This window comes from Anolis carolinensis, chromosome 2 (genome assembly GCF_035594765.1).
Source record: "Anolis carolinensis isolate JA03-04 chromosome 2, rAnoCar3.1.pri, whole genome shotgun sequence".
In the NCBI taxonomy this organism is placed as follows: Eukaryota; Metazoa; Chordata; class Lepidosauria; order Squamata; family Dactyloidae; genus Anolis; species Anolis carolinensis.
The window spans coordinates 87,887,468-87,909,116 of NC_085842.1; the positions used below are offsets into that span (position 1 = coordinate 87,887,468).

General features: G+C 41.6%; 1 protein-coding gene across 1 annotated transcript in view; it reads left to right on the plus strand.

Annotated features, from left to right (window-relative positions):
* The first annotated feature begins 5,243 nt into the window (after positions 1–5,243).
* grk6 (G protein-coupled receptor kinase 6) overlaps positions 5,244–21,649 on the plus strand; it is a 36,921-nt gene continuing 20,515 nt past the window's right edge. Inside the window, exons 1-2 of the mRNA XM_003217539.4 lie at positions 5,244–5,409; positions 15,263–15,358. Of these exons, the coding sequence (XP_003217587.1) occupies positions 5,358–5,409; positions 15,263–15,358 (148 nt within the window). The 5' untranslated portion in view covers positions 5,244–5,357. The remainder of the gene's footprint in view (positions 5,410–15,262; positions 15,359–21,649) is intronic.

The window sequence follows — 21,649 nt, forward strand, 5'->3', positions numbered from 1 at the left end:
CCTGTGTGTGTTTGTGTGTAAAGAGCAGTTTGTGTGCCAAAATTTGAATTGGTTGAGTTGTTCTTAATTAGGCAAATGTTCTCCACTCCACCACCCAAAGTTAAACTCTGAGGTTTTCTTTTCCCAAGAATTGGACGTGCGCTTTGCCTTTGTGCATTTGCATGATATATGCCCTGCCCTTGGGGCACTGTAATTGCTCGAGCCAAGAATCAGGAGCCAGAGCATTGTTCTGTAAATTGCATACGCAGTTAAGGTTGTGCCAGTCGCCAGCACAGCAACTGCCATATTGAGTAACTTATTTGGAAGAAAACGGATTGCACAACCTCACAGACTCATTGTTTGCCATTACACCATGAGCAGAAGACCACTTTCAAAGGCAAAAGAGCTCACCCAGAAATACATTTGTATAATAAGAACCTGGCAAATTCATACTGTGAACTCACTATCTGCCAGTGTTGAATGTCTACTGATTTGGTTGAAGTTTTTTTCAAGTAGACAAGCTGTCAGTCTTTGGCTCAACTTGTGTAACAGGAGTCATAAAATCAGGGTTGGAAGGGGGTCCCATGGGCCATTGAATCCAAACCCCTGCTCAGTGCTGGATCCCAAGCTAAAGTTCCCCAGGCAGGAAGCAGTCAAGCCTCTTTTTAAAGATATCTAGACTGCAGCTTCTTAAACTGTGTGTCCCAACCCCAAATGGGTCCCCTTAGCTCAGTGTTGGGGTTAAAAGAAAATTGGGAATGGTAAAAGGTTTCTGATCACCATCTAGACATTTACATAAACTTGTTATCAACAACGTGCAGCGTTTACAGTGGACTCTGCAGAAAATGCTTCAGCCGTACGTCATAAAAGGAAAATCAGCCTCTTTAGCTAACCTTGCAAATTTCCATTATTAATAAATGTTAATTTTTTATACATCTTCCAGGGTTGAGTAAAAAAAAATTCTCGAGCGGAAAGGGGTCATGTGTGGAAAAGGTTTAAGAAGCCCTGCTCTAGAAAATGAGAACGCACCAGCCCTCTAGGCAGTCAGTCCCACTGCCACACTGCTCTTATGGTCAAGAAGTTTCTTCTAATGTTCAATGGAAATTTACTTTGCTGTAACTTCAAACCATAAGATTTGGTCCTAACTTCAATGACATCAGAGAACAGGCCTACACTCTCCCCTCTGTGACAGTCCTTGAGGCATTTGAAAGGTGGTCATGTCACTCCCCAGTCTTCTCTTCACCAAGATGGCTATGCCCAAGTCTTTCAAACTTCCCTCATCTGTTTTGCTCTCCATATCAGTTACCATCCTCATTGCCTTTCTCTGAACCTGCTCCAACGTGTCTATATCCTTCTTAATATGTGGCACCAAGGACTGAACGCAGTTCTTTAAAGGAGGCCTGACCAGCACAGAATAGAGTGGGACCAGGACACCTTTGGTATCCACTGGGGTTTGTTTACAGGGATACCCCCTCCCCCGTGGATACCAAAATCCATGGATGCTCAAGTCCCAGTATAAATAGTGGTATAGTAAATTGGCTTCTCTTATATAAAATGGCAAAAATCATGGTCCGTTTTGGGGATTTAAAAAAAATATTTTCAAGCCCTGGATATTTGAATCTGTGGATACACTGGGCTGACTAGACTTCCCTCCGCTTGGAAACTATGAAGGGATTTAAACCCCCTGGGTGGCCTTGGGCAAGTCACACTCTCTCACCCTCAGAGGGAGGCAAAGGCAAATCCTCCCCTGAATAAAGCTTGTGAAGGAAACCCCATGATAGGGGTTAGGGCCACCATAAACCAGAAGCGGCTTGAAGGCAACTCAGAGGATCATCCTGCCAGCTGTTACAAACATTAAAAGGCACTGCTCCATTATCCAGGCGGAGGCCACCAGGGGGCGCAAGAGAGAGGAGGATAGTCCATTTTATGGAGGGGGGGAGTTGAAGGAGGAAAACCATTTCCCCCGTTTTGCTGGTTATTCCCCCTCCCCTCTCCCATATCATAAATTAGGGTTGTTCCCACGCCGGGTACATAGATGGGGAGAATAACAGGAAAACAGGGGGAAATTGTTTTCCGCCTTCAATCCACCCTCCACCCCGTAAAATGGACTATCCTTCTCTCTTTAGCGCTCCCTAGTGGCCTCCATCTGGATAATGGAGCAATACCCATAAGAATAAGTAGGAATTCTTAAGAGTTCTACATGATTTGGAAAAGAGTTTATAGAGACATGTTTTCTAAAGCCACTTGAGTGCTGTTGGGCTAAAGGATTATGACCTGTAAGGATCACAACTTATTGGGGATTATCACCTTGTGTGACTGTGTGTGAAGTTAGGACAACTCCGCATATGTATGCTTGTCCACAATGTCATGCCTCGTGTACGGAGGAGGAGTTGTTTAAAGCTACGGACAATGCGGTCGCTGTTGCCCACTTTCGGTCTAAAACTATTTAGCTGCTTGTGATTTCCTTTATTTCATCACTTTTAAATTTATTTATTATGCAATGCTTTTGACACGAAATAAATAAGCATCATAGCCTATTGAGTAGCAGAGTTTCACGAGGTGTTGCTTCAGTTTATTGGGTAATGGAAGATCCCTGGGCGTGTAGATATTTTGTTTCTATTTGACGTTGTCAGTGGACAAAGATTCAAGTAGACTTCTTTAAAATAACATGTCTGTTTACTCATAACTTTATGTATTTAAATATACAGGTACATTTCTCGTCAGATTAATCTTTAAAATATTTCAGTTTGTATCTTTAACTTATAATCTTTAACAGTCTCTTTAAAACTATATTGTTCTATACAGCTCTCTTTTATAACAGTCTATTTCCAAGGAAACACAAGCCTCAACTGACTTCTAACTTCTAACATTGGCTTCTGTACTTAAACAGATTCAAGCCTCAACGTCTTCGAACTCCTAACATTGGCTTCTGTATTCAAACAGACTGGAGCCTCAACTGACTTCTGTCATCCTGTTTAAAAATGAACATTCTAAACCATCACTAAACCAGTCACATGGTCTGCAGCCCCTCCCACTGGTTTAAGTATATAGAGCGAATAAAACTGCAAACCAAAGAAGTTGTACACTTCAGAAAATAATCTGACACATTATAAAACAGACAAAACATTAAATAGAGGAGGCTTGAGAAGACTGCTATCTCCAACAAGTGCTATATTGCAGGACAGCAGGAGAAAGCCAATAGGGGACATATGCATGGTTTTCTGGATTCCGTTGGAATACAACTCCCAATATTCCTCAACATTGACCAGGGATGAAGGAACGGAAACATGGGGCGCTCCTACACTGTGGAATTAATGCACTTTGACACCATTTTAATTTCCATGCCTCAATGCTATGGAATCATGGGAGTGGTAATGTCACAAAGTCTTTAACCTTTCCTGCCAAAGAGTGCTGGGGCGCTCCAAACAACAAACCCCATGGGTTGTACGGCCATGTTCCAGACGTATTATCTTCTGACGTTTCGCCCACATCTATAGCAGGCACCCTCAGAGGTTGTGAAGTTGGAAACTAGGTAAGTGGGAGGACCAGGGTGTGAATGTCACAATTAATCACCTTGATTTGCTTTGAAAAACCTAGATCAATAGGTACTGCTCCGGCGGGAAGGTAATGGCACTCCACGCAGTCATGCCACATGACCTTGGAGGAGTTTACGGACGCTAGCTCTTTGGCTTAGAAATGGAGATAAGCACCAACCCCCAGAGTCAGACACGACTAGACTTAATGTCAGGGAGAAACCTTTACCCTTTACCTTAATGACCACCAATTCCTCAATACTTTATTTCCCATACCACCATACTTCGCCACAGCAACGCGTGGCCGGGCACAGCTAGTATATTGTATATACATGTAATAATAATAATAATAATAATAATAATAATAATAATAATATGATGTAATACAATGTAATACCGTGTTTCCCTGAAAATAAGACAGTGTCTTATATTAATTTTTGCTCCCAAAGATGCTCTAGGTCTTATTTTCAGGGGATATCTTATTTTTCCATGAAGAAGAATTCACATTAATTGTTGAACAAAAAAATGAACATTTATTATATACTGTACATTAGTTGTCATCACAAACCAGCATAACCAGACAAACTGTGAATCCTATCAAGAATTTCTTGGTACTACCATTAATTCCATGTCCAACACTCTACGGTACGTACATTTACCAATCCTGCATGCTCTGGTGTTCTGTTTGGCAGGCATGCTTCCAAACAAAATTTTTGCTAGGTCTTACTTTCGGGGGAGGCCTTATATTTAGCATTTCAGCAAAACCTCTACAAGGTCTTATTTTCTGGGGATGTCTTATTTTAGGGGAAACAGGGTAATTATTATAATTCACTATTATAATTGCATATTTATATTACATGCAATATTACTAATAATATTGTAATATAGTCGTATAATATAATATATTGTACGTATATATACTTGTAAACCACCCTGAGTCCCCTTCGGGGTGAGAAGGGCGGGATATAAATGTCGCTAATAAATAAATAAAGCCTGGCTGCTTCCTGCCTGGGGGAATCCTTTGTTGGGAAGTGTTAGCTGGCCCTGATTGTTTCCTGTCTGGAATTCCCTTGTTTCCGGAGTGTTGTTCTTTAGTTACTGTCCTGATTTTAGAGTTTTTTTAAAATCCTGGGAGCCAGATTTTGTTCATGGTTTCCTCCTTTCTGTTGAAATTGTCCACATGTTTGTGGATTTCACTGGCATCTCTGTGTAATCTGACATGGTGGTTGTTAAAAGTCAGGGCAGTTAAAGTGGTGTCAAACTGTACTAGGTCGTTAAGATTGGCCGGCGACCCCACGTTGCGAGACCTCGCGCTCCGAAGAAGCCTCGATCCGGATTCCTGGGTGCCCGGATCACGTGCGGGAATCCTGCCCCGGCCCCTCCGGAGCTGCCTATGACGTCTCCTGCGTCATCGCTGACCCACGACTTCTCCTCCAATCACCGCCCGGCCTTGGAGATGTTTCCCAACGAGGACGGAGAGCTGAGGCTTGGCTAGTCTCTTACCCTCCCGAACTGATTGGCAGCTCCGCCCCCAGAGCCTCCTGGAGCCAATCCCCGGAGCAGGAGAATCTCCGTTCCGCCTTCCGTGGTTTTCTTTTTTTCTTTATTCAGATGGCCAATGAAAAGCGAGGGGCGGAGAGGAGCCGAGGGGAGGGGCCGTTCGAGCCAGTGAGGGAAGAATTCTGGCTGTGCGAGGGCGTGGATTGGCTAAGGCGCGCAGGCAGTGGGCGGGGCCAGGGAGAAGGCAGCCTAGGTGTCGGGCAGGGCGGGCGGCGGCGGCGGCGGCGCTGGCGGCGGCGTTGGGGAGTCGGATTGGGCGGACGGCGGCGCGCCGGGCAGGCCCCCATGGAGCTCGAGAATATCGTGGCCAACACGGTGCTGCTCAAGGCGCGAGAAGGTGAGAGCCGCCGCCGGGTTCCGGTCCCCATTGCCTCCCTCCCGGGCATCCCCTTCCTTCCTTGCTTGCTTGCTTGCTCTGCTTCAAGCCCAGAGCCAGTCCTGGGAGGGGCGGCGGGGGGAAAGGGGACGAGCTGCTTCCTCTCCTTTAGGAAAGGACAGGCTGAGTCGCCCTTGCCCGAAATCCTTGCAACTAGGGGTGGATCTACACCAGGCATGGGCAAACTTCGGCCCTCCGGTAGGCTGTTAGGAATTGTGGGAGTTGAACTCCAAAACACCCGGAGGGCCGAAGTTTGCCCATGCCTGATCTACACTTTACATGCCATCTCTCAACACTGTGGAACCATGGGAACTATAGCTCCAGAAGCATTCCCTCCTGACGTTTCGCCAGGCATCCTCAGAGTTCGTGAGGTATGTCGGAAAACTAGTCAAGAGAGAGTTTATTTATCTGTGGAATGGCCAGGATGGGAGGAAAAACTCTTCTCTGTTTGAATGTTGTGAATGTTTAAATTGGACGCCTTGATTAGCATTGAATAGCCTTTCAGCTTCAAGGTCTGGCTGCTTCCTGCCTGGGGGAGTCCTTTGTTGGGAGGTGTTAGCTTATTTATCGTGTCAGAAGCGAACCAAGTTGCAATCAATTTGAAAGCACTACACACACAACAACAACTTGGCTTTATACTAAATGTCCTTTGACCAGTAGCTGGCCACTTGGAGTGCCTCTGATGTTGATGTAATGAAGGTCCTCCATTGTGCATGTGGCAGGGCTCAGGCTGCATTGTAATAGGTGGTCTGTGGTTTGCTCTTCTCCACACTCGCATATCGTGGACTCCACTTTGTGGCCCCATTTTTTTAAGTTGGCTCTGCATCTCGTGGTGCCAGAGCGCAGTCTGTTCAGGGCCTTCCAAGTCGCCCAGTCTTTTGTGTGCCCAGGAGGGAGTCTCTCATTTGGTATCAGCCATAGCTTGAGGTTCCGGGTTTTAGCCTGCCACTTTTGGACTCTCTCGTGCTGTGGTGTTCCTTCGAGTATCTCTGTAGATCTTAGAAAACTATTTCTTGATTTAAGGTGTTGGCGTGCTGGCTGATACCCAAACAGGAGATGGGCCCGAGATGTCAATGCCAGCTAAACAGTATAATTTCTTCAGTGGTGTGGGACATAGACATCCTGTGAAGATGCGGCATGTCTCATTACGAGCCACATCCATTGTTTTAACATGGTGAGATGTATTCGACACTGGGTGTTAGCTAGCCCTGATTGATTCATGTCTGGAATTCCTCTGTTTTCTGAGTGATGCTCTTTATTCACTGTCCTGATTTTAGCTAACTGTATGAAATGGTATTGGTGCCTCTCCAAACTCCAGCTCCTATCCTTCCACCATTTAGCCATTGCAGATAAAGTGGTGTCAAACTGCATTTATTCTGCAGTGTAGATGCACCCTTGCATTCTGATTCCCTGCTGTCTGCCACACACACATATTTTGGAATACTGATTGCATACATATGGCTGGATGGCCATCTGTCAAGGAGGCTTTGATTGTGTGTTTCTGCAGGGCAGAATTACGTTGGACTGGATGACCCGTGGGGTCTCTTCCAATTCATGAGATATTTTTGAGGAGGGACCCAAATCTAAACATGACATTCATTTTTGTTTCATATAACCTATACCAGGCATGGGCAAACTTGGGCTCTCCATGTGTTTCAGACTTCAATTCCCACCATTCCTGGCCTCAGGCCCTTTCCTTTTCCCCCTCAGCCGCTTAAGCGGCTGAGGGGGGAAAGGAAGGGGCCTGAGTCCAGGAATGGTGGGAGTTAAAGTCCAAAACACCCGGAGGACTGAAATTTGCCCCATGTCTGCTCTATACGCATAGGCTGAAGGTAATCTTATACACAATCTTATTTGGTAACTTTGTCCATGAAACAACGTTTGTGCTCATTGAAACCAACAGAAAGCAACGGAGTCACTCTCTTAGCCACCCTTGTAGATAACTTTGGGGTTTGGGGTATTTCTCAGTTCCAGATACAGGATTGTAATGTTGCAGAGGTTTAAAATCATGATCCAGCAAATCGATCGAGAGGATCGGAAGGGATTTTTAATGGGTCTGTGAAGGGGTTATAGGCCAAAAGTTGGAAAGGAGTCCATATAATGGAAAAGGTAAACAAGTGACTTGGGCCAGTTGTAGCAGAAAATGTCTTTATTGGCAGTAGCATGCCTGTGCCTTGATAAAGCTTGTGCTTCATCTTTGGAATCCAGCATCCAATACATGGTAGGTTTGCACTCCTCATTTTTTAAGAAAAGTTTTTAAAATAGTAAGCCAAACATTTAGGAGCATGGATTCCTCCATTTCAGTGACAGAGAAATGGCAACTGAGCTTTGAAGTATTCCCTTGTGAATTCTGGAGAGGCCTACACACCATACAGGCTAACTCTAGCATCAAACGGTTATGTTGTGGTGTGGGTTTTACCACAGGAACCATGCTCTCTTGCCATAGAGCAGCAGAAATATTATGGAATTATTTTTTACTCTATGCGGATGACACTCTGATGGATTGTTCTACCGGTCAGGGTAAAACTGGCTAGTGCAGTGGTTCTCAACCTATGGGTCCCCAGATATTTTGGCCTTCAACTCCCAGAAATCCTAACAGCTAGTAAACTGGCTGGGATTTCTGGAAATTGTAGGCTAAAACACCTGGGAACCCACAAGTTGAGAACTACTGGGTTAGAGAAAAGGTCTGGGTTCTTTTCTTTTTTAAAAGCTAACCTGCAATGATTTGAATGGTGCCTCCATTAGTAGGCATATTCTTCTAATAGTTTATTATTGTTGGTAGAAGATGGGCACTCCTTCCACTGCTGAATATACTCTTATCCAGAGCTTTGGATGCCATCCTCCAGCAGCAGCACACAATAGTGTGCTTCCCAAGCCTCCCAATTGCCTCCCAATTAACTCTTTTAGAAGAGTTTTATATTTTAGCAAGCAATTTTATATTTTAGCACCTGCTGACAGACAGAGAACCATATGTATTTACTAAATTTGCTACTATAACTCCTGGGTTTAATAGCCTCTTGGATGTATTGGCAGAATTTCTGTCCTTGTATAGGGATTTGAAGGGACCATATATCATACTCATCTGTATAGTTTTTATTTATATGTACTCTCATACTTGGCCTGAAGGAAGGTCAAAGGACAATACAGAGTACTGAAGTTACCACATGTTTGTGAAAGTCTCATTGCTCTGATTCACTTTCTGAGATTTTCTGAGGTATTATTCACATATGAATAAAACCAAAACGTCTTGGAATTCAGACTTCCACACAGTCCGATGGCATGCCTACAATAGATACCCACTCTCTGGTTTCTTTAACTTCTTTAAGAACAGTGATGACTCTGCATCAAATGCTGTGTGTGAGACATTTCCTTTCTGGTGTCATTACTGGTTGGATGCGAAATGCACTTTTACTTGTCTGTCTTTATGTACAAAGTATGAGGTAATTGTTGAAGGTTTTCATGGCTGGAATCATTGGGTTGCTGTGAGTTTTCTGGGCTGTATGGCCATGTTCCAGAAGCATTATCTCCTGAAGTTTCTCTGTTGGAGATTGCACAACCTTTGAGGATGCTTACCATAGATGCAGGTGAGGCGGCAGGAGAGAATGCTTCTGGAACATGGCCATACAGCCCAGAAAACTCACAGCAACCTGTAAGGTAATTGTGATGCAGGCTTTCATTCTGTATTGACTAACTAAGGTGTTCTAGTATCACAATACGAGGAAAAGTGCAATAAAATCATTACTTTCCTGTCTTATCTCATGCATATCCACCCTTACAACCCATTTTACTGGAAATGGTGTTGATGTGCTGTGAGTGTGTGTGAAATGGCAGTCAATTTATCCAGACTTTGGTAGTAGCCTACACTTGTGTGTCTTTCTTTTAGAAGTGTATCAGTGGGGTTTACTTCCAGCTAAAGGGAAACTGAGAAGAATTTTTTTACAGAGGAAGTATCCCAAGCATGGAAGAGCTATTGTGTAGTGCCACCCAAAGGAGAGCTTTTAGGAGCTTTATGGTCTGGCTCTTTGGCAGGGAATTTTGGTTTCTTTCATCCAGAAAAACAGGTGTTTCCTGGTTATTAGCTGGCTTTATTGAGGTACAGAAACTATATAAAAGGATTTTCAATAATTCTGAATTCGAATTGCTATAAACAAATATTCAAATATTAATTGATAGAATTTGTTATTGGTATGGGTTAAATCATGCACAGATGCCCTGAATCATAATAAGTGGAAAGAATACACTAGTATAATGAAATATTAAATGAAGGAACCTTTTAATCATTAGATTGGCTCCCGTAATAGGCCAAGGAAATAAAAGTCAGCTCTGGTAAATTTAAGGCTGTTCTAAAGAGATAAGGAAAAGTTCCTCTGTGTTCAAGATGGCAACCCCTTAGGAATTATTTGCCATAAAGTATTGACTTCTTTAAAGCAACAATGCAACCATTAGGTCTGAAATATTTTCTGGCAGGAACTTAGGATTCTTCTCTATGTCTCTTATTCTGCCATTACCCAAATGGACTTGGGTACAATTTCAATTCAACCCATTAAATGCTTCCCGTTACGCTGGTCAGCCTAAGAGCTCTGTGGCTCCAGGCAGCTATGTGCTGTACATTAGCTCTTGCCAAGGTCCTGAGATATTGGCTTCTACTCTTTAACAGTGTCCTGTGCCCAGTGAGGTCATTGGGACCTACTTCCAGTTAAATATGTGTAGGATTGCACCCTTAAAGGAATGTTATATACCCTTTTCAAGTATGTGGGCAGAAATACTGAGATGAAGAACTTAAGAGTTTAATGATTTCAGATTTCATGATCCATTCCAAAACTACAAATGAATGAAGCTATGCAGGCTAAAGTTCTCAATCACTTCAGACAACTGACAAACGTAGTTCTTATAGGAACAATGTCCTCCTTGTGTAGACAGTAGCCCAGGAAAGTTTGTCCCATAACACTTAGGCTTTAGGAAGCCGTAGGACTCGATTGTTTTGTTGCAACAAACCACTCCTTTGGATAAATTTTGCATGTAATATTAGTTTACTATGGAAAGGTTCTTGCATTATCTCCTAGTCATAACTATTACTCGAATGGCTCAGAAATAGTCATAGTTACATTTTAAAAAGTGATTTATATCAAATGGCTAGTGAGATCTGCTATTTTCATGTGTTTTATGAACCATTTTGTCATTGATGTTAAATAGTTATGTAAATGAAACTGAGTTCTTGAGTTTACCATAAATTTCTAAGAAGGCCTCTGAGAACCACTTCAAATGTGACAGATTTCCTTTATGAAAACCACTTCTGTTAGGAAAAAAGTATGTGTGATGCCTGTAAGACTGTTGAGTTTAACAGAAACACAATATTTTTCTTTAAATATATATGGACTTAAAAAACTGTATTTGGTTATTACTTTGCAGCATGTGTGCATGGAATGAAGTACTGTATATATATATATATGTGGCTTTTTGCACAATTTATGTTCTTCTTGTTGGGGCAGTATTTCTTTGTATAGCAAGTCTCCATTTGAAGTGCCATTCAGTACTAAACATGTTGTCAGGTTCTTTGGTTTACAGGACTGCATATAAGAAAACCAGACGAGGACTCTGGAAACCAGAGTTCGAATCTCTGCTTGGTCATGCAAAGCCGCAAAGATACCTTGAGCAAATGACATCCTCTCAGCCTCAGAGGAAGGCAGAGGCAACCCTATTTGCAGAGGCACACCATTTTTTTTTCCAAAACTGGTTCAATTTGAAAACCTGATCTTGACCTCAAGGGTTAATGAAGCCTTGTGCTGTACTCGTGTTATTTATTTTTTGAAACCTGATCTGTTGGATGTTCCGTCTGTACTTAGTCTCATTTTCAAATATTTGTGCATGGGATGGTGTTGTGCTTTTATTGTTGGGTGGATAGCGCAGAGCAAGAAGGAGCACCCGCCTTTCTTTTTTTAAAGTGCTTCTCCTCTGGTAGCAGCATGTGGAATATGAAGATAAGGCGCAGGGAAGGGCTGAACTGCTGCCTCCCTCCTTGTTCTTTGTGATGGATTTGTCTTTTCCAAAGGTGGGATCAGCTCCGCCTTTGTTGAGGGGAGAGCCAGGGAGCCTTCAATCACTGGCACCGCTCTGCCAGACCTCCACACCCCCTCCTTCGCCACTTGGCTCCTCCCTTCCAAATAGCTCCAGCCAGGAGTATTGTGCAGCTGGCTGCCCGGTGCCTTGATTCACTTCCTTCCTAGGTTTGTACAGACAAGTTTGTGGCACAATTATTGGCCCCCTTTTAGGCAATGCCTGGTTGCTAATGAAGAAGCAAGAATCTGCTGTGGACATGGAATATATAGTCTTTGTCTCTCCTCCAAGTCCTCTATAGCAGTTTTTTTTTCTCGTGTCAGGAGCGACTTGAGAAACTGCAAATCACTTCTGGTGTGAGAGAATTGGCTGTCTGCAAGGATGTTGCCCAGGGGACACCCGAATGTTTGATGTTTTACCATCCTTGTGGGAAGTTTCTCTCATGTCCCCGCATGGGGAGCTGGAGCTGACAGAGGGAGCTCACCTGCTCTCCCTGAATTTGAACCACCAATCTGTCCGTCAGCCGTCCTGCCGGCACAAGAGTTTAACCTATTGCACCACTGGGGGCTCCTCTCTATAGCAGTGTAAAATGGGTACAGTAAAATGGTTCACAAAACCTGTATGCTTTTAGTCTTTGAGGATGGTATCTTTAATTATTATTATTATTATTATTATTATTATTATTATTATTATTATTATTATTAACTTTATTTGTACTCCCTGTGGGTACACAAGGCAGCTAACAACCACACTAGCTAATGACAATTTAAAACAAAGCAGATATAAAAATTATAAACACAATTAAATATCCATGTGTGGATATAAAGTTACAGTACAATTTAAAAAGAAATACATTTAAAATTACATTTAAAACTGACCGTCCTCCCCAAATCCCAACAAAAAAATAATATTTTTCTATGTTATTTTTCTATATTTTTGGAACTTGGAGTCTTGTTTCCTAGACTCTGCAATTCAAAAATAAGGGTTTTTAAAAGTATAACCCTTTAAAAAATTAGCAGATTTCTAATGCCTAGTCACTAAACAAATTGTTTTTTCTCTATAGATATTACAAGCTTCATCAACCGCTACTTTTCAGGAGCTTTCTTACGCTCCTCATCCAGCCTCATTTGAATAGTTAGTTATAAATGGTTTTAAGAGGAAATACGCATGACAAAGTGCAGTTTTACTGCACAGGTTCTTTGCTGAGTTGTTTCAGTTGTCTTCTTAACAGACACGGTAGAAATATATGAGGGAAACTTCACATCTACATTTTAAATGTGGCAAGAGGGACTAGTTGGTTATTTATTATTTATCATGTCAGAAGCGAATTGAGGGTACAGTTATCATGTATTTAAAAAAACAAACAAAGTTACAAACTTGGTATTATACTACATGTCCTTTGACCAGAAGCTGGCAACTTGGAGTGCCTCTGGTGTCACTGTAAGAAGGTCCTCCACTGTGCATGTGGCAGGGCTCAGACTGCATTGTAGTAGTAAGTGGTCTGCGATTTGCTCTTCTCTGCACTCACATGTCATGGACTCCACTTTGTTGCCATATTTCTGAAGATTGGCTTTGCATCACATGGTGCCAAGGTGCAGTCTATTTAGCGTTTTCCAAGTCGTCCAGTCTTCTGTCTGCCCAGGGGCGAGTCTCTCATTCAATATCAGCCATGGCTTGAGGTTCCAGGTTTTAGCCTGCCACTTTTGGACTCTTGCTTACTGAGACGTTCCTGCAAGTATTTCTGTACAGAAAGCTATTTCTTGATTTAAGGCGTTGGTATGCTGGCTGATATCTGAACAGAGGATGGGCTGGAGATATCACTGTCTTGGTTCCTTCTAGTTGGTGGGATCATGCAAAAGCGGCTTTAAATCCTTGTCCTGCCACAAAGTTCAACAAGTAGTAATCTCTCAGCCTCTAGGCCAAGCCTGGCCAGCTAGGAAGGCAAGGGAGAGGGGCACAGTAGCCCCACTGGAGATTTTAGAGGCTCACAGTTGCCCTTTGTACCCACTCCTGCAAAAAAAAAACCATCAAATCAAGGGTTTTTTTGGTCAAAATGCTCCCTTCCACATCCTCAATAAGATGTCGTGACTTTCATCATGGTCATTTTGAATGCAGAAGAGGCATCTTTTATTAATAACAAGAAGTAAGCTCAGGTCACTTTCTATGTACAGTAGAGTTTCATTTATCCAACATTCTGGATTATCCAACGCAGTCAGTCTCCCGCCCAGATCCACAGTTGTTTCTCTAGGCAGCAAGGACTGAATTTTTTATGGATTTAACTTCCAATGCTGTTGTTACTGTAAGTTCATTTTATGCAATTCTATCTTTATTTGAAGTCAATTTGTTAGTAGCCAATGTTTTTGTAGTCAATATTTTCAATACATTGCAATGTTTTGGTGCTAAATTTGTAAATACAGTAATTACTACATAAAGTTACAGTGTATTGAACAGCTTTTTTCTGTCAATTTGTTGTAAAACATGATGTTTTGGTGCTTAATTTGTAAAATCATAATGTAATTTGACGTTTAATAGGCTTTTCCTTAATCCCTCCTTATTATCCAACATTTTCGCTTATCCAACATTCTGCCGGCCTGTTTGTTAGATAAGTGAGACTCTACTGTACTTCATGCTTTTAAAAACTTGCCTGAGGCCCCAAAAACATGGTGAAAAATTTTGCAACTTTTTTTGTTTGACCATGGAAATCATGGGACAGGGTGGGGTAGGGATTGAGGAGGTGTTGTGAATGCATTTTGGAGCAATAACTATTTTTGAAATGAAATCTGGCCCTTTAGGGTTCCTTAGAAGTTTCAAAAAAGCACATCTAGGTTGTCTTTGCCCACCCCTGCTCTCCGCCTTTTGGTGAGTGTATAGTAAAACTATAACTGCCTTGTTCCCTTTTTGTTGTTGTGAAAAGGAAAGCTACAAAAAAGAAATCCTGTGTAGGCAAGGACCGTCTGGAAGGGCTTAATCAGGGCAGTGAAAAGGCCCAATTATGTGCCTTGGTTTAGCGGAAGGAGGCGACTACTGCTCTGTATCATTTTCTTTTGCTGTAGTTTTTATCTCATGATGTAGCATGATAAGTAGGTGGTCCCTATAGAACTCATATGTAACTGAGCCTGTAAGGTAGGCTGGAATGCCTGAGTGATTAACCCCAAGACCTCCTGTAATTGTTCTGAAATCACAAATATTACATATTCTTCTGCTTCCAAAATGCTAATTAGCAGTCTTTCTATTCCTTGGGTAGCAGAAGGAAAGTAGTATTCTACTTTGTTGTTTATTAGTTTATGGTTGCCCTATGAGTCAGCTTCAACACTATGTAGGAGCTTAGAATGGTTGTGTCTTGACACTTATTTTTCTAGAGCAAGTTCCTTTTCTTGATGTACACAAAGACTTGGCACTGAGTGTCTATACTCTGACAGGCACCTATAATTGCAGTATATAGAAAAGAATCCTGGAGATCGTATTTCAGTGCATTGTGTGTATTTATTTACTGAAGGGTGCCCTTAACAAAGCTCCTCACCACCTTCTGACCTTTAATTTGTGATTGGAGGTGGATTGGCTTCTGAAATTCTCAGATGGACAAAGAGAGGGAAAAGACATGGAAAAGTTCTAGGCGCGCTTTTCCAGGCCACATTTGAATTGAGTTTGATGGCTGGAAGCAGCTGGTTAAAGGTCATCATGAGGCATATCTTCTGGTCAGTTCCTGTTTTTAGTTATCTCACAGTTTTGCATATTTCTTTTCATTCTATGTGTCATGCAGGTGGAGGCGGAAATCGAAAGGGCAAGAGTAAGAAATGGCGCCAAATGCTGCAGTTTCCCCATGTCAGCCAGTGTGAAGATCTTCGGCATGCCTTGGGTGAGGACCATGGTTGTGGTAGCAGGAGGTCAAGTCCTGCCTTCTCTGTCTCGCTCTCCTGGGTGTGGGACGGCAATGGCTTGGTTGTGAATGGTGAAGCCTGGAGTGCTTGGCACAGGACCTTTACAAGATGGAATTGTTCAAATCTGTGCCAGATCATCATGGATTTCATTGTGGATAATTAATTACCTAGTGGGTATCTACAGTTTTCCTACAGTTATTATGAACAATTAAACCTAATAGCCACAAGTAAGCAGAAGGAGACACTTGTAACAAAGCATACCAATAAGAAACAAGTACTCATCTAGTTTGATCACAAGGAGCCAGAACAGCCTGTCTAGGTACAATTCAGGGAGGAATTGAGAATTCTTCCCATATTTGTATCGTTCAGCAGTAAAAGGGGAAAGATGGAAGCAAAAGTGATAGCTAGTTGGGTGGTTGTGAGTCTTCCGGGCTGTATGGCCATATTCCAGAAGCATTCTCTCCTGACATTTCACTCACATCTATGGCAGGCAGCCTCAGAGGTTGAGAGGTCTGTTGGATACTAAGTAAGTGAGTTCCTCCCCCGACCCTGGATATTCCACAGATATATAAACCTCACTTACTTAGTTTACAACAGACCCCTCAACTTCTGAGGATGCCTGCCATAGGTGGGGGCGAAACATCAGGAGAGAATGCGTCTGGAACATGGTCATACAGCCCAAAAGACTCACAACAACCCTGTGATTCCGGCCATGAAAGCCTTCGACAATGATAGCTAATCTGTTTTTCACACTAGTGATGCTGGGACTTTTGAAAGATTACACCATGTAACACAGTTTCTGTTGTTGAGCTATAAATGTAATTTCCTAATTGATTCTATCATAAAAACATGGAAAATACTTATTAAACTGCGACACATTTTGCTACAGTTTTTCAATGAATATCTCAGAGTCTCAACCAATTCACCCTAGTTTGTGGCAGCCACTAAAATGAAGTTTATGATGTATAACAACTACTTTCAGAATAAGTACCACACAATTAAACAAGAAATAACACTTTCAGACCAGGAACAGAACATTTTTCAAATATTGTTACATAGTGTTATTGATATGGAGCCCATTTCATTTTACCACACCTTGCTGGCAACCTTGTGAGGGGACATAGCTCAATAGAGGGGACATAGAATCATAGAGTAGGAAAAGACCATGCAGGAACACACAATCAGACTTCTCCCAGCAATTGACCATCCAGCCTCTGTTTAAAAACCTCTGGAGAGGGAGACTTGTCATACTCCAAGGCAGCATATTCCACCTTTGAACACCTTTTACTGTTAGGAAGTTTCTAGAGCAACAGAAAATAAGTTTGCTCATTCCTTAATATTACATACTTTACATGCTTTCTTTCTCAGGTAGCAGGGCTATTAAAGACCCCTGCTTGTGATCTTGAGAAGCACCTGCCAGTCATAGTAGAGAGCATTGGCTTGCACAGAACAGTGCTCAGACTGAGCACAAAATAGAGATGGCTAGAATTACAGACCCTCTCAGCCACACATAACCATTGTCAAAAATGCAGAAGATAGAATACATGACAAACACACACACACCATAAATGCCTTAAGAGTAATGTTTACAGAAGTTATTTCAGGGTTATACTTCACATATTGCAGATTATTTGGTCCAAGACCTCGTGAGTTTCTGTGCTGTTTGTAAGTCCTTTGCATTCTTGCTAAGGGGAAAGCTTTAGGCAGATTATATTGATCCATTTTTAGATGAGAACTTTAAGCATATGTGGAGATGAACATTATTCATTTATTTATTTGCTGTACTTATACTCTGCCCTTGTCACCCCAAAAGGGTATAAGTACAGCAAATGCCAGATTCAAACATTAACAGTAACAGCAGAACACAATATTATAAAACTGTAAAAAACATATACATAGTAGTTATAAATAATCATTCAAATAGTTAAAACATATTAAACAAATCAAATGTCTTGCACCAACTGAGATTTGTAAACATTAAACCAATGTTTGTAAACATTTGTAAAGCTTTGTAAACATTAAACCAGCCTAAAGGCCTAAAGGGGATTAATCTCACCTCTTGATCTTCTAAATTGTGAAAGGGGGGAACTATTGAATCGGCTTTTACCCTCCCTTTCCTAAGGAAAGTGGCAGCAGAGTGTCCATCTTTTGAAAGATTTCTGTGACTACCCAAAAGGGCCAATACTGATCAGTCGCTTCCCCTTCTCCAGGCCTTCTCCCATTTCTGTTTGTCAATAGGCTTGTGTTCATTCCTTCTCTCTCCTCTCCATGTTCTTTACCTTCTTGGCACCCAGTAACCCTTTCTGTCCTTCTTTTCATATTGCCCTCACTGTTTAAGCAGCTGCTTATATCCATGTTGTGCTTCTTCAAGAGTTTCTGCCCTCTTTTTATTCTTTTGCACGCACTTCATGTTCTTCAATTGCTACTCTCTCTCTCCTTTTCATGGTGTCTGCAGATGTAGTGACTCCAAAAGGCATATAGATTGTTCAGTTCATGAGTCTTTAAGAAAATTGTCAGATGCAAATTGCCTGGACATCTTTCTTGGTACATGAGCTGCAGATGTAAACAGTCAAGCCATATCTTGTTTTTGAATCAGAGTTTGACCGCCCCAGAGTAAGGCAGTTTCATGGGTTCATGATCATCCTTTTTCTTTTGAAAAGTATACTTGGCCTCATGCCTAGTTTGAAGCAGATGACTTGTTTCAACAAAAAAAAAGTTTGAGCAAGCTTCTGTTGCCCTCTTGGGATAATGATTCCAGTTACTTTCTCTTTATATTATTCTGACTCTTTCTGGGAAATATCACTTCTGTCTTTCCTGATTTTAGAGTTATTTGAAGTTCATGGAATGAAAGTGTTCATTTCTTCTTGTTCTGTATCCCTTCTCCCACAAGTTTCCCTTGCTGTTTTTATCACCTATGAGTTATAATTAAATCCTTACTTAGGAAGATAAAATGATTTAGTTTCATCTAACCTCAGCTTCATATCTAGATTGCAGTTACTTCAGTTTCTTGAGAGCTGGGGTTTCTCTTGCAATCAGTGTGTCAGACAAGTGATAACTCAAGGTGAAAGATGATAATTTTCTCTCTAGGACTCTCTATTAAATCAGTAATAGAAATGGTTGGTCTTCCAGATATTGTTGGACTGTAGCTCCCATCCTTTTATTAATAGTTCCAATGGTAGTTGCGGTCCAACCGCATCTGAAAGGCCACATGTTCCTCAGACTTGTCAAAATAAAATAAAGTAGAAATAAAATAAAAAGTAAACTCACAGCAACCCAATGAAAGAGTTGTTGGGATCTCAGGTGTATGTAAAACACATGAAATGCATAAAGTGATTTTGCACAAGGCAGTCATTTAGCTCAATGACAGTATGTCCTTGTCACTGACATTCCTCTGTTAGAACCTCTGAATTTATTAAATGTATGATAGAAATATCTTTCTCGCAGGTGAAAGACATGATCTTTTCCCCAGGATCACCTTGATACATTCAATTTTAAAAGGAAGCCTTGCATACATGGCTTGAATTCTTCCTCTATTGAACCAAGATTTATTGACTTGATTTCAGATTTATAGGGTGTTTAAATTGTAGTTTTCTTTTGGTCTGGAATGTGGTTTTTTAATAGGTTCCAATAAATTTTCTAGTAACAAAGTCGTGCAAAGGAAGAGCTATATAAGCAAGTAATTTAAATGATGAGGGGATCTCAAATGTTTTGGGTTACGGTGTGATTACTGCCGACTTCCTCCCATGTACACTTTGAACACACAGAGGCTTTTCCAGAGATGCAGGGACACCTCTCATGTACAGTGTGTAGAGTGCTTACGAAATGGTGTGAGAATCTTTTGTTGCTCAGTATTACTGCTGTTTCTTATCACCTTGGAAACAGCAATGAAAACTGTAGTTCTGAATTTGGGGTTCTGTGTAGTTCTTGATGCCCTACATGCCTATTGTCCAGGATGCTATCCCCTGTGATTCAAATTGTGCATGTTAAGCTTTTTTTTTTTTTTTAAAGAAAAAGGTAGGGGAGCTGAAAGATCTAACACTGGTTATATATTTTTGTGTTTTTAAGCTCTGTTCCATTCTATTTTGTGCTAACACTTTTGAGAAATTCAATCTGATACAATTGGGCATTAGCACAAAAGACAAAATGTTACTGAGGTTTAGTGAGATGTTTGTTCTTTAAAACATCAATGATTTGCTGTGTGTTTTAGTCACACGGATGCCTGTGCTGTGAATACTTGTGAAGTGATAACCTTGCTATATAGGAAGCTGCCATATACCTACTTGGACAACTGATCTATTTAGATTTATATTGTCTACACTAACTAGCAATGGTTCTCAAGGGGTTCAATCAGTAGTCTCTCCTAGCAGTATCTGGAAATGCTGGGGATTTAATCTGAAGCCTTTTATGTATAAAGTACATTATGTGTCTCTGAACTATAACGGCCTTTCCCCCTTAATGGGTTAAATATTTTCAGTTCATTTTGTCTTATGTGTCCTTCACTTTTCTCCCTTAGAGATCGCAATTGTGGACTAAGGGGTTCCTACTGCTGCCCACAGTGACGCCCAGGCTTTTTCTTTGAGTGGTTTCACTTAATTCTTCCTTCCGATGTACATTATCTTGTGTGTGTTGGACGATCGAAAGTTCACTGCTGGTGCTCTGCCAGTATTCCAGTCCTGGCTCTTGTAACAGTATTTTCTGCATAGCCTGCCATTTGACCCCTTGGAAGTGGTCATTGGCCTGATCCAGCAGAGATTTCTTTTCCTCTCTCCTTGTCCTTGTTACTGGAGTAGTTTCCTATGATCCCTCTGTCCTGTTTTTTTTTCAGACTGCCAGAAAGTGTAACTTCCACAGTTAAAACTACTTTAAACACAGCATTTAGTGCATACAGCCGATTGACATGATAAAGCTGTGACGTGCAAGGGAAGCAGATGTCTGTGCTGGTCAAGGAGACACTAGTTGGCTGGAGTATTCTTTGAAATTCATACAGCTGCCTCCTGTAATGTGTGACGTATTCCTATGGGGATACCTTAGAATAGCAAACTGTGAAAAATGTTCTTTATGTTTTTTTTAAAAAAACTTTATCATCAAGTTATCTCAATGTAGAGTTCCTTTGCCTGATGTGTAGTTCTTGCCTTTGGCAGGCATGGTGGATCAAGAGTGCCTCTACATCTGTGCCTTTGATCCCATGGGAGCAGGTTTAGGCAGAAGGCCAGGCAGGATCTACTGCAATCCACAGTTGACGATGATCAGCAAAGGTTTCACTTCCCTGTGGTTTAGCAGGAAGTTACTTCCACTCCTCTTATAGAACACTGAAGTCAAGACAACCTTCAGGAAAACAAGAGTAGAGTTTGTGTGCAAGATTCAGTTCTCATATGAAAAGCTAACAAATATATGGGCTGAGCATACTGTATATTCAGAATCACATGGTTCCTCTGTGTTGTGTCTGCCTTCCCGGGCCACTGCTTAACACCTGGCTCTGGTTGATAGACCTTCAGAATTCTTGTAGGAGAGGGGGAAGCCTGATTAGATCCAATAAGCATAAAGTCTCTTCTTTAGAGCAAGGAAGGCTTTTCTCATCTTGCCTTGCACTGAACCCTTCACCTTCCTTCGTTCAATATACTCATTTCCTGTCAGAAAAGGAAATGGTGCAGCTGCATGCTGCCTCTTTCCCCACCCTCCTCCCTTTCAGTGTTGGTGTTGTTTTCTTTGAGTGTATTCACAAGTCAGGAAACCACAGCTTCCTTAGAAGAAACTGCTGCACAGAGGAGGAAAGTGCTTGCAACATACACTGTAAAAGAGTTTGGTCTGGGGGACTTGTAGCAGAGAAGCTTCCTGGGGAATGATGACTGTATTGGTCGCAGCATGATGGGTAGGACGATGAGTTGCTACTGTTGGCTCAGTTGAGATATTGTACACTTAAGGCAATGGACAAAATGTTTTTTTAAGTCCCAGTTCTTGCCAAATACTTTATTGCAAAAATATTTCTCTTTCAAAAATGGGCATGCAGCCAATTACTCGTCCTATGTGGTGTTTTTTTTTTTTTAGCAGAATGGATTGTTTCTTTCCCCAAAAGACTCCAGTTTAGAATTGTACACAGAAATTATGGCTGCCAGGTAACCAGATTGGCCCAGCTATTTGCGTATGGTTAACTGCTCTCAAATTGGCTTTGACCTATAGCAAACTTATAAACAAAATACTTCCAAGTCACTATGTTATCAACAGCCCTACACAAGTCTTTCAAACTCAGGGATATGGCTTCCTTGACAGAC